At 39.7% G+C, this 12,395-nt stretch overlaps 1 protein-coding gene across 2 annotated transcripts in view; it reads left to right on the top strand.

The window, feature by feature from the left end:
• The first annotated feature begins 2,649 nt into the window (after positions 1 to 2,649).
• cdh8 (cadherin 8) overlaps positions 2,650 to 12,395 on the top strand; it is an 89,905-nt gene continuing 80,159 nt past the window's right edge. For both annotated transcript variants that reach the window (XM_021585911.2, XM_021585913.2), the window contains exons 1-2: positions 2,650 to 2,867; positions 5,167 to 5,624. In XM_021585911.2, coding sequence (XP_021441586.1) covers positions 5,370 to 5,624 — 255 coding nt within the window. In that variant the 5' untranslated portion in view covers positions 2,650 to 2,867; positions 5,167 to 5,369. The remainder of the gene's footprint in view (positions 2,868 to 5,166; positions 5,625 to 12,395) is intronic.

Consider the following 12,395-nt stretch of genomic DNA (forward strand, 5'->3'; position numbering starts at 1 on the left):
TGGCATCTCGGTCAAAGGCCCTAAGTAGTGAGTCAGGGGGAAAATTTTTAGTGGATAAGGAGAAATGATGTAGTGTAAAACGCTTTGAGTTAATGTCTGGTAAAATATAGATTGACTTCTACCACTATTACTGCTGCTATTCCATCTACTATTATTATTAAGTATGAACCAATAATATTGATAAATGATATTGAATGAGACTGGGAAATAGAGCTAATGTAATCCCAGTCCTGACATGAATATCAGAGGAACAGTAGGGCCTATGCAGCGTTAATGCATTATGTGCAGCACAGATTTGAATAAGGAGATCTCACAATTGAAAAACACAAATGCGTCCCTGAGAGTCTGTTGAACCTGAACATCCTCTCTGACTAATAAAGCCCATTCCCTGAAGGCCTGAAGGACTGATCGGTCTGTGTCTCTCTGTCAAGGCTGCAGTTTAACATGCTGCTGAACACTAGAGGGCTCTCCCCTCGACACTACACTGCAGACCTATTCTGCTGGTGCACAGGCCGATATCTCACATTAAACATGGGGCATTCATATATTAGAATCTACAGCGTTACCACAACCAGTAATCATGGAAGTTGAGGTTAAGTTAGCAGTGGTAATATTTTATCTGTTGTTTTACCCTTCAGCTATTGTCTCCATGCGACAATAGCTTTGCACGAAACAAGAATTGCAATACTATCCCTTGTGTGTTGCATTGTGTGAGTACAGCGACTATTTCATCCTTAGTCAAGCAAATAGAGGGCCCTTTCAGTGAAAACATACACTTTGACAACATATTTATGCATATACCTTTTGTTATTGCCTGCTCATATCATCTAGATCAAGTTTTTTTTTGATAATCATTGTTGATGTTATTTTGATGAAGAACTTTTTGCAGAACAATATAAGAAATCTTGTTTTCTCTCCATCATTTCAGCACCTCTGGCTACAAATAATTGAGAGGGAGTAACCTTTCTTCTGAAGCGAACAGCATTTTTAGTCAAAGGAAAGTGTGGCTTAGACATGAATTACCATTTTAAGTAAATTGTCTGTATAAACACATTTCTATATAATCAGCTATAACTGAGGCAAAACACAGCAGTAAGCCCACATTATGGAAAACACAAACGTGTCCCTGGAAATGGTTTCCATTAAATTAAAAAGTAGAAGTATCTGGCCAAATGCATTTTCACTATACACATTTTCAAAGTGCACTTCTCAGTCTCACTTGTACTGTTTGGGTATCAGGTGACCTTCCGGCCTACCTAAATGAGTAGCCAGGTTAATTCAAGTATTTAATTTCACTAATAAAATGTATGGGGGAAGGAAAACCCAATAACAAATGCTTCAAAAGCTCATATAACTGAAGTAAAGCAAACAATTGAAGTCCATTTCTTTATCTTGCTTTGTTCGACTGAAGACAGTGAAGGATACAGATACACTATATATACACAAGTATGTGGACACCCCTTCAAATGAGTGGATTCGCCGATTTCCGCCACACCCGTTGCTGACAGGTGTATAAAAACAAGCACAAAGCCATGCAATGTCCATAGACAAACTGGCAGTAGAAGGGCCTTATTGAAGTGCTCAGTGACTTAAAACTTAGCACCAAGATGGGATGCCACCATTCCAAAAAAGTCAGTTCATCATATTTCTGTCATGCTAGAGCTGCCCTGGTCAAATGTCTGAGCTGATATTGTGAAGTGAAACGTTAAGGAGCAACAGCGGCTTAGCCAAGAAGTGGTAGGCCACACAAGCTCCCAGAGCGGGACGCCGAGTACTGAAGCGCATAGCATGTAAAAATCGTCTATCCTCAGGTTGAAACACTCACTACTGAGTTCCAAACTGCCTTTGGAAGCAAAGTCAGCACAATAACTGTTCATCAGGAGCTTCATGAAATGGGTTTCCATGGCCAGACAGCCGCACACAAGCCTAAGTTCACTATGCGCAATGCCAAGCTTCGGCTGAAGTGGTGTAAAGCTTGCCACCATTGGACTCTGGAGCAGTGGAAACACGTTCTCTGGAGTGATGAATCACACTTCACCATCTGGCAGTCTGACGGACTAATATGGGTTTGGCGGATGCCAGGAGAACACTACCTGCCCCAATGCATAGTGCCAACGGTGAAGTTTGGTGGAGGAGAAATAATGGTCCGGGGCTGTTTTCATGGTTCAGACTAGGCCCCTTAGTCCCGGTTAACGCTACAGCATACAATGACATTCTATACGATTATGTGCTTCTAACTTTGTGGCAATGAGTTGGAACGAGGAATTGAGCCAGGCTTGATCACCCAAGTCAGTGCCCGACCTCACTAATGCTCCTGAAGCATGTCCCTGCAGCAATGTTTCAACATCTAGTGGAAAGCCTTCCGAGAAGAGTGTAGGCTGTTAGGGCAGCAAAGGGGGGACCAACTCCATACTAATGCCTATGATTTTGGAACGAGATTTTCGACAACCAGGTGTCCACATACTTTTGGTTATGGAGTGTATCTTTGAAACAATACTCTACCACTGTCCCGACCATTAAAGTTGTGTAGTGTATGTATGATCGCGTGCATTAATTTCCGAGGCTGTTGACCTGCCTCCTCATCAGTCCAATGAGCGCGGTAAAAGGGGAGGCTCTTCACACCGAACATTTCTCCTCCATCTCCTCACTTTTCCAGTCAGCAAGCAAGCCTGTCGGAGCTACAATAAGTAGTGCCACTGCGGGGTTGCTAAACTGTAAGGATTTCCACCGTGTCTTCACACTTTTTGCTATTTTTTTTTTATTTGTAAACGTCTCTCCTCGAATGAAAAGAGAAAAGCAATTGCAATGCTTTTAATCCATTTTTGAAAGGGTGAAATGGTGCAAGCACAAGGATGCGAGATACTGTAGTAAGTAACGCGGAAATGTATTAACAGGTGCATGAACATGTTTGGGAGAGAACGGGGCTTTTGTTTGATTTTTCTTTTGCATGTTTACATCTCGTTCTGCATATCAAAATCACCCAGAGATTAGCTTGTGCACGAGAACTGCACACTGAGTCGAAAGAAAGGTTGGCAACTGACCGGCTAACTATCTAACGTTATGTGAAAACTATTTAGGAAGTGCAGCTTTCCAATGTCGTAGCCTATTTTCAGCTCCGTGTTTTTTTCCCTCGCTTTGATGTACTACATTTGTTGAAACCTTAACTTCCTACCAAGCAGTGCAATTGAGACGACACGTTGTCCATTTTCAGTGACGCTATAGTATGTAAGGAGTTTAATTTAGCAACTTGTCTTCGTTTTTTGTGGTTGCCAACCATTTCAAATGAATGAGACAATCATATATTGTTGACCAGACGTTATGTTGTCACTTTGGACATTTATGCAGAACTGTTTATTGCCTACGTGTTGTAGCCTAATCTGTTTCTCGACGATGAAAGCTACGTGTAGCCTACTAGTTGTAGCCCAACGTTACCTCATGTGGAGCTATCCACTCCGAGTGGTGCTGAAACTAGCCGGCAACGAGCTAATACGGCACCTGTCATGTAATTCAATGCAGTTTCAGTCATCATTATTAAGCACCATATCAATGTTTGGATGTTTCTGATATTTCTATTCCTTTATTCCAATAACAGCAAGCGAACGTTATTAGGCAGCAGTCATAGAGATGCATTGTTAGGCTTCTCGGGTGAATAATTAACATAGCTATAAGCATGTTTCAATGTAGACGACATGGCAAGTTTGTTTATGCAGTATATATATATATATGTGTGTGTATATTCAACTGTAATAACCACGGTTGATTATTTTCAATTATTATTTGGCACAGGGTATGTTGTGATGTTTTGCTTGGCACTAACAGTAGGTATATGAAATCCGTCCAGTTCATAGAGGGATTATGTCTGTCTACTGTCTGTAAATGTCGTTATTTGACTCAGCGTTGCTTTTATGCCTGGCTTGTTTATCACAGTTGATTTTAGTGATATCTAATAGCTATGTCGTACTTAGACCTTTATCAAGAAATCCGTATGAACTCCAATGCTGTCACTGCTGTCTTTTAACTTGACCAACTTTGATAAATGGACAGACCGTGTTTGAGGTTGGGCATTTACCCGTGGGATTTTTACAATTATTTTATTTAATGAGGAGAATGATTGGTCTTTTACCATTTCATATTCTTTCATTTCAATTGACATAATGTGGAAGATTCTCTCATTGGTCTGTATAGGCCATTTAAAATCCTATGAATTCTGTGATTGCAGGACTAAAATTGGCATCTGTATGCACATTGCAACATGCCACTCTTTTACTTTTCCTAGTAAATTAACATCAATTTCTGTAGATGTTTCTTGTATATTAGAATTAATTACTCTGAATGGTATATTTGTAAAATAGTTTGTGTACCACAATGCTAACACTGATTTCTCTCCTCACAGTCAGAATAATAGTTGATTTTCATTCAATCACTGGTTGTATAGAAGTTATAGATGAGTTGATAAACAAGATTATATCATATTACTCCAATCATGATCTCATCAGGAATATAAGTACTTGCAGCATTGCTGAAATAGAATACCTGGTCTGTGAGATCTTTCCAAGCCTCAATTACAGTGACATGTGGGACATTTGCTTCATATGGCTAGGGTATTTGCTGAAAAGCATATTAGTACATACATTTATCCAAAGTAATGTGAAAACAATAATCATAACCAACATGTAATTGCTCAAAATCTTTCTAGGATAATCTCCAGAACATCAGATTAAAGATAGGCAATCTCATGTATCAGACTTGACCAGATGTATTAGACCAGAGACACAATCATTTACCCTACACTATAGCAGTCGAATAGAATCACAGGATCACACAGGGTAATGCTTTCTGCTGCTTTATACCATTTGTAATGAAGAGGACTGACTCTTAAGCTCTTCCTGCTCCTGTCAAAATCTCATAGAGATGACAGACAGCAATGTGTTTATTTTCTTTGGTTGATAAACGGTTGATATCATCGTGATCATCCATTGATTATCATCAACTAAATATAGTGATTGTTTGCATGAGTTGGCTCCTTAAATACCGCGTTACAAGTCAGGTACCACTGATCTAAAGTGAGGACCTTGATTTGCTCTCCCAGGTTCCTTCCTTTGTATTCTGCACTTGGCTTGTAATTTATATGGTTAATACTGATCACCTCTGTTTGCTCCCTTGTAGAATTTTCACACTGCTGGAACACCAAATGGATGGTGTATTGAGTACTACATCTCCTCACCATCTGCAATGGAGGCAAATGAAGCAATGTGAGTGACCTTCATCAGACAATGAATGCAAGCTCTGACGTTCAAAGAAGTAAGAAGTAACCTCTGTTTAACATCTAAGGGAGCGCTGTTGATCTTGGGAAAATAAGTGTCATAACAATGCCCAAACGGTCCGAGGAGATGCTGACAGACGTGTGGACTTCCTTGATGCTTGTGTGGATTACGTGTGTCCCTTATACATCCATGACCCCCATCATCAGCCAGTCCAAAAGTTTACAAACGGGTTCCACTGCGCTCCTACGTGGCCTCGTCGAAGGACAAAGAATACTTAGTCGAGCCAAGAGAGGATGGGTTTGGAACCAAATGTTTGTGTTGGAGGAGTTCTCTGGACCAGATCCAATTCTAGTTGGCAGGGTGAGTACTGTAATTGTCAGCTGTATATTAAGCTTGCTTATCGTTTGGAAACATTAATTCAGCCATTTGAATGCTCCACCATTTAAAAAAAAAAAAAAAAAAAAACATTTTTGTGGGATAGTTTTAGTGCTGAGAGAGAGACAGACACTGGCCTGATCTCATGCAGGGTTTTGGAGAGAAAATATAAATCCACAGCTACCAAATTCTGCGCTGAGGCGTTTTGTGTCGTGTCCCTGAAATATGGAAAAAGAGAGTGAAAATGAATAACTAATGATGCGTTACATTGCAGTGGAATGACCTACAGTACAACCATATATACAGTGGAAATATCTACGCATTGTGTTTTTCTATCCTTTCTTTTCTATTTTGTGTTTTCTTTTGTTTGTTGGCCAGGGTATTGGGTGTAGTTTTCCTTTGAAGTATTTGTCATAGGAACACAAGGATAAAAAGGGGTATTTTTGGCTACGTTTCATTGTTGAGAATTTGATAGAGCCCTATAATCCAAAGGACAAGGGACACCTGGTACCTGGCCTGTGTAGACGTGGCAGGGCCAAGGACCAGGGCCCGGGGCCCAGTGAGGGTTGTTGATGAGGCAAGCCAAAGCAGCTTGTTCACAGCTCATTGCAAGAACGCACCTGGGGTGTCTCAACCTGGCAGCTACTACCTCTGACCATTACCCAACCACTCTGGCACATGCACCAGAATATGCCATCAAGGATAATATTTGACCTCACACTAGCATGATTTACACATACCGTACAGCAGTTATCTATTTATTGATGAGGTTATTTCTTGCTGTATATTTCGTAGCTTAATGCTGTCATGATATTTACAACTAGTAGTTGGAGGCAAGCTGACATGACGAGGCAGCTATTATATCATTTGAATGATTACTGCACCTATATCTCAATCCCTATCCCACCATTGCAGTATGTAAAACACACAATTTCAGGTCCAATCATTGCCAAACATAACAGTGATAAAGAAGGAATTCATGCTGATCGTAATTTATGGCGTCATGGTACTATAAAGCATGGATAGGTAGAAGTCTCTAAATATTCATGAGGTGGAAAATGGAGCCCTACAGTACTGCCTGAATGCCCAAAGTTTGGCAGAATGTCACATAACTTAGCACTCTAACTTGATTTCTTTGGGGGATTAATGTCACGTAGGTATATCAATAAATCACATGCTCTCATGCAGTGTTTACACCTGTGTGTTTCCAAATACCAAACGAACACACAAATGTCGTTAAATGCAGCATTCATATTTCACGAGTCTCAATTAAACGGCCTCTGTCAGATCCTCCAATGGCTCTTGGTCAGAGAGCCGAAATAAACAAACACACTGTATCACTGTAATGATCTCCTAGGTGTATCTTTGCGATAGACTGATTTAGCTTTTGGCATGCATATAGAGTTGGTCTCACTGCTGGAGAGAGATTGTCACGAGGGTTCATGGAAAATAAGGATAGCACTCAAATCTGTTTGGTTTTATTTGTGCATGAAGCCTCTGTTCTTGGTCGGGGATTGTTTTAAGAATATTTAGCCGTTGTCACTCAAAATAATTAGCATGTGTAGGCTGAAGGACATTGCAAGGATTGTAGGAGTTAGTTTGGTTGAGGATGGATTTGTCTCGCATTTGAAAGACAGTGTTGATGAGTTGCATTATTATTCATAAGGTTAAGTACTCATGAGCATGGCTGGCAGAGCAAAGATAAGTTCGATATTGCAGTAAGATACAGGTGTAGGATCTTAATTTGATCACCCTGTTGTTGCAAGAAATGTCCTGCATGGCAGGAAATGCTAACTTGTAGTGAGTGCAAGGTTTAAAAAGGCTTTTTACATGTTTTAATTTCCTAACGAAAAATGCATCAACCTCCACAAAAATGTCCATTCATTTTAATCCACCCAATAATTCACATTAGAGTCTGTTGCAGCAGGATTATTTTCCTGTTGTGAGAAGCTGGTCAAATTAAGATCCTACACATGTATGATGTCTCTCTCTCTCTCTCCCTCTCACTCGGTCTCTCTCTTTCTCACGCTTCATTTAAAAAAATGATCAAATGGAAGTGGGAGGTGTGATTCAAATGGGTCATACAGATCTCAGTTTTTCAGTGCAGCCTGTGGTTGTGGGTTGATTATCAGGGAACCCCAGGCCAAGATTAGACTCATTCCATCCTTTACATTTTATTGTGCGGCACTCTGATGTTTAATTATACATAGATCTCCTGTCTTGTCAGCGACCGAGCTCCTCTTGAGTTCCTGCTGGCACTGGAAGGAGACTATTAGCATAAATGCAAAAGTGAGCATGGCGGTGTGGGAGTGTGAGATGGTCACAATGCGTGACGGCGTCATCCTTGCTGTTCTTTACAGCACCGCCCTTCTGACATTGTGATTCACTGAGCTGGATCTGCGTCACCCTGTGTCACTCCCATTTGAAGGAAATGCAGTACCTGTAAAACTGAAGCTGACGAGACAGCTGTGAAAGCTTGTTGCTCCAATGTAGAAGTGGTGTGCGGGGGATTTTAAGATTAACCGTGACTGAGTAATGTCTCCAAAAATAACGACTCATTAAGAGCAATGTGAGTGCAGGTGTGAGATTAGATTTAGAATTCTAGAATGTCATATTAAAGCCATAAAGTGTATATTCTGGCATGACGTTTAAAAAATATATATATATATTTTGCTAAATCTTCTTCATACTACTGTCTGAATTTATCACAAATCCTAGTCTAATCCAGCAATAGTACGTTTCCATGATTACTTTTTCTACTTTTCATCCTTAGTTTTAACTCTCTGTGAGTCTAATTATTTAATGTTACAAAGTGCACGTTCATTGTCATCCACAAAACAAAACATCACACTGAAAGGAGAGATACATATTCAACAAATTAAAAATTTTCCCAACCTAAGCAAAATTAGACTCTGTTTATAAAGGGTCAAATTGATTATAGTCTGTGTCACAGTTTGTTGTATCTCACATAACACTGATGCTACTTTCCTTTTCTTTTCCTTTTGATCTCATGTATTATAATGCTTTTAAGAATGGACTCCATTCTTCCCATTGAGGTGCAGATGTATACAAATGAAACAGCTCCTGACTGATCCTGTTTCTTATTGTCCGATGCTTTTATCTCTGATACAATTGTGTGTTTTGCACAAAGAGAATTGATAATAAGCCATTCATATTCAACAATTCATACTACAAGATTGCGAGGCCCGCGAGTAATAAAGAGAGTAATTGCCTTTTATTATTAATGCAGGGGGGGGGGGGGGGGACATTTAATATATTTTTGGTGGCAAAAAACGGTTCCTTTTGCTGTTCGAAAACAAGATACCTGACACCATAAGATGGATAGCATGCAAGGCCTGCAATAGTGTGGGCTTGGATATAAATCCCGTACCTCTCACATCCCTGCTACCTTCTCTTTAGTTAGATGGAGAATGATCTTTATCACCAATAAACAATACAATAGCAACTGATTTGATTAATATCACCCATATACAGTGGGTGATATTGCTCCACTAAATGTTCTGCGATTATGCTGCGGGACTTAGAGGTCGTTTGAGGTTTATTACGGTACCCTGCATCACTATTTCATTGCTCCAGACCAGCGCAAGGGGGAGTTAGAGCACTGATTATGCTTTTGGGTCCCAAAGCGCTACTGTGTCTTTAACTGACAATGAATGAGCGACATAAGCCCCAGGGAAACTGATAATTGTGCACGACTTCAACATTGAATTTCAATGAACTGAATGATGAGGATGAAGAAGGTGATTGAATTTAGATCAATAGAGTAAGAATTTATATTCAGACACCAGGAAAAAAACACTTGTTCTTTTGTTACTACTCGTCAGTATTACTTACTAAAACTGTTGTTACAATAACATTTTTATTCTAAGAGAAACATAGACCAATTATTTTGTGGAAATGTTTAAATAATAAATGTAATAATTTTTCTCTTACTGTAGTACTGTAACCTACTCCTGAATGGTTGCGTTGTCGCGGTCTCACACATCCCATTGCAAACTTCGCTGCTACTAGATGCTGGTTCAATACCTGTGTCGGCCATGACCGGGCTTTTGATTTCTCTCCTTCTAAAAACAGAAATAAATCATTGTAAATAACAAACTGGCTTTATTTACAAATTAGTAACAATGTCTCACCCCATGTTCAAGAATGTCCAGTTTCTCACTCACTTTACGTTATTTGAAATTGAAGAATTCTCCAAGATATCGTTATTTTTAAAACAAAGCTATTATTATTATTGTTAATTAATTTAGAATGATATAAAAACCCTTGGATATTCTCACAGATATATTATTTAACACTGTTTTTCACAAGAGAAGCAGGCTGTGAATTCTGCAAACAGCGTTTCTAGCAGGACAATATAAGGTTGAAGTCGGAAGTTTACATACACCTTAACCAAATACATTTAAACTCAGTTTTTCACAAATCTTGACATTTAATCCTACAAACAATTCCCTGTTTTAGGTTAGTTAGGATCACCAGTTTATTTTAAGAATGTGAAATGTCAGAATAATGGTAGAGAGAATGAATAATTTCAGCTTTTATTTATTTTATCACATTCCCAGTGGGTCACATACACTCAATTAGTATTTGGTAGCATTGCCTTTAAATTGTTTAACTTGGGTCAAACATTTCGGGCAGCCTTCCACAAGCTTCCCACAATAAGTTGGGTGAATTCTGGCCCATTACTCCTGACAGAGCTGGTGTAACTGAGTCAGGTTTGTAGGCCTCCTTGCTCGCACACGCCTTTTCAGTTCTGCCCCCAAATGTTCGATAGGATTTGTGATGGCCCCTCCAATACCTTGACTTTGTTGATCTTAAGCCATTTTTCCACAACTTTAGATGTATGCTTGGGGTCATTGTCCATTTGGAAGACCCATTTGAGACCAAGCTTTAACTTCCTGACTGATGTCTTGAGACTTTTCTTCAATATATCCACATCATTTTCCTGCCTCATGATGCCATCTATTTTGTGTAGTGCACCAGTCCCTCCTGCCGCAAAGCACCCCCACAACATGATGCTGCCACCCCTGTGCTTCACGGTTGGGATGGTGTTCTTCGTTTTCCCCCTTTTTCCTCCAAACATAACGATGGTCATTACGGCCAAACAGTTCTATTTTTGTTTCATCAGACCAGAAGACATTTCTCCAAAAAGTACGATCTTGGTCCCCATGTGCAGTTGCAAACCGTAGTCTGGCTTTTTTATTGCGGTTTTGGAGCAGTGACTTCTTCCATGCTGAGCGGCCTTTCAGGTTATGTCGATATAGGACTTGTTTTACTGTGGATATAGATACTTTTGTACCTGTTTTCTTCAGCATCTTCACAAGGTCCTTTGCTGTTGTTCTGGGATTGATTTGTACTTTTTGCACTAAAGTAAGTTCTTTGCTGCAGGAGGGACTGGTGCATTTCACAAAATAGATGGCATCATGAGGCAGGAAAATTACGTGGATGTATTGAAGCAACATTTCAAGAAATCAGTCAGGAAGTTAAAGCTTTGTCGCAAATATGTCTTTCAAATTGACAATGACCCCAAGCATACTTCTAAAGTTGTGCCAAAATGGTTTAAGGACAACAAAGTCAAGGTATTGGAGTGGCCATCACAAAGCCCTGTCCTCAATCCTATAGTAAATTTGTGGGCAGAACTGAAAAAGCGTGTGCGAGCAAGGAGGCCTACAAACCTGACTCAGTTACACCAGCTCTGTCAGGAGGAATGGGCCAAAATTCACCCAACTTATTGTGGTAAGCTTGTGGAAAGCTACCTGAAACGTTTGACCCAAGTTAAACAATTTCAAGGCAATGCTACCAAATACTAATTGAGTGTATGTAAACTGAAAGAAATTAAATAAATAAATGCTGAAATAAATCATTCTCTCTACAATTATTCTGACATTTCACATTCTTAAAATAAAGTGGGGATCCGAACTGACCTAAAACAGGGAAGTTTTACTAGGATTTAATGTCAGGAATTGTGACAAACTGAGTTTAAATGTATTTGGCTAAGATGTGTTTAAACTTTCGACTTCAACTGTAAATCCGAACTGGATTTAACAAAAAATGACATGAAAAGTGCACATTTGTAATCCCAAACTAAAAGTAATTGGAAAGGTAGATACAAATTATTTGTGATATTGTGGCTGCAATAAACAATGTAAACATGATGTAAATGACAGTAATGATGGACAGCTGGATGCATTTTGAAAACCTCTTTTCAAATATTTGTTTTTCACAAGTGTACTGTAGTACCTTTCCAGTACTCTTCACCTTGCCCCAAACTCCACCTGTAACACCTTAACACGGTTGCCATTCAAAAACGAGCTGTTTATCTAAATAAAAAAAATACATTTCGACTTAAGAGAACAGATGAAATGGACATAGTTTTCATCTATCATCATTTCTATCATAGGCCATTGTAATCGATGGGGGCTCAGGGCGGTACCGTTCTGCTGATCTGATGAATATGCACATGGATCAGATTCAAACTTTGAAGACCGAGATCGAGTCATTGAAGGCAGACCAGCAGAATGAGAAACAGTAGATAATGAGGGCAGAGATACGGGTGACAACTGATGTATTGGTCCAGAGCCAGGCGGTATTGGCAGAGTCAATCGTCATTGGCGGAGAATCCGGCGGAGAATGACGCATTGAAGAAGGCGAGGAACGAGATGGAGTCACAATCCATGCGAGGTACACCTGTGAGCTCTGAAACTCTACGTCCGACAGGCAGAGTCAACATACCTG

Source organism: Oncorhynchus mykiss, chromosome 26, assembly GCF_013265735.2.
Source record: "Oncorhynchus mykiss isolate Arlee chromosome 26, USDA_OmykA_1.1, whole genome shotgun sequence".
Taxonomy (NCBI): domain Eukaryota; kingdom Metazoa; phylum Chordata; class Actinopteri; order Salmoniformes; family Salmonidae; genus Oncorhynchus; species Oncorhynchus mykiss.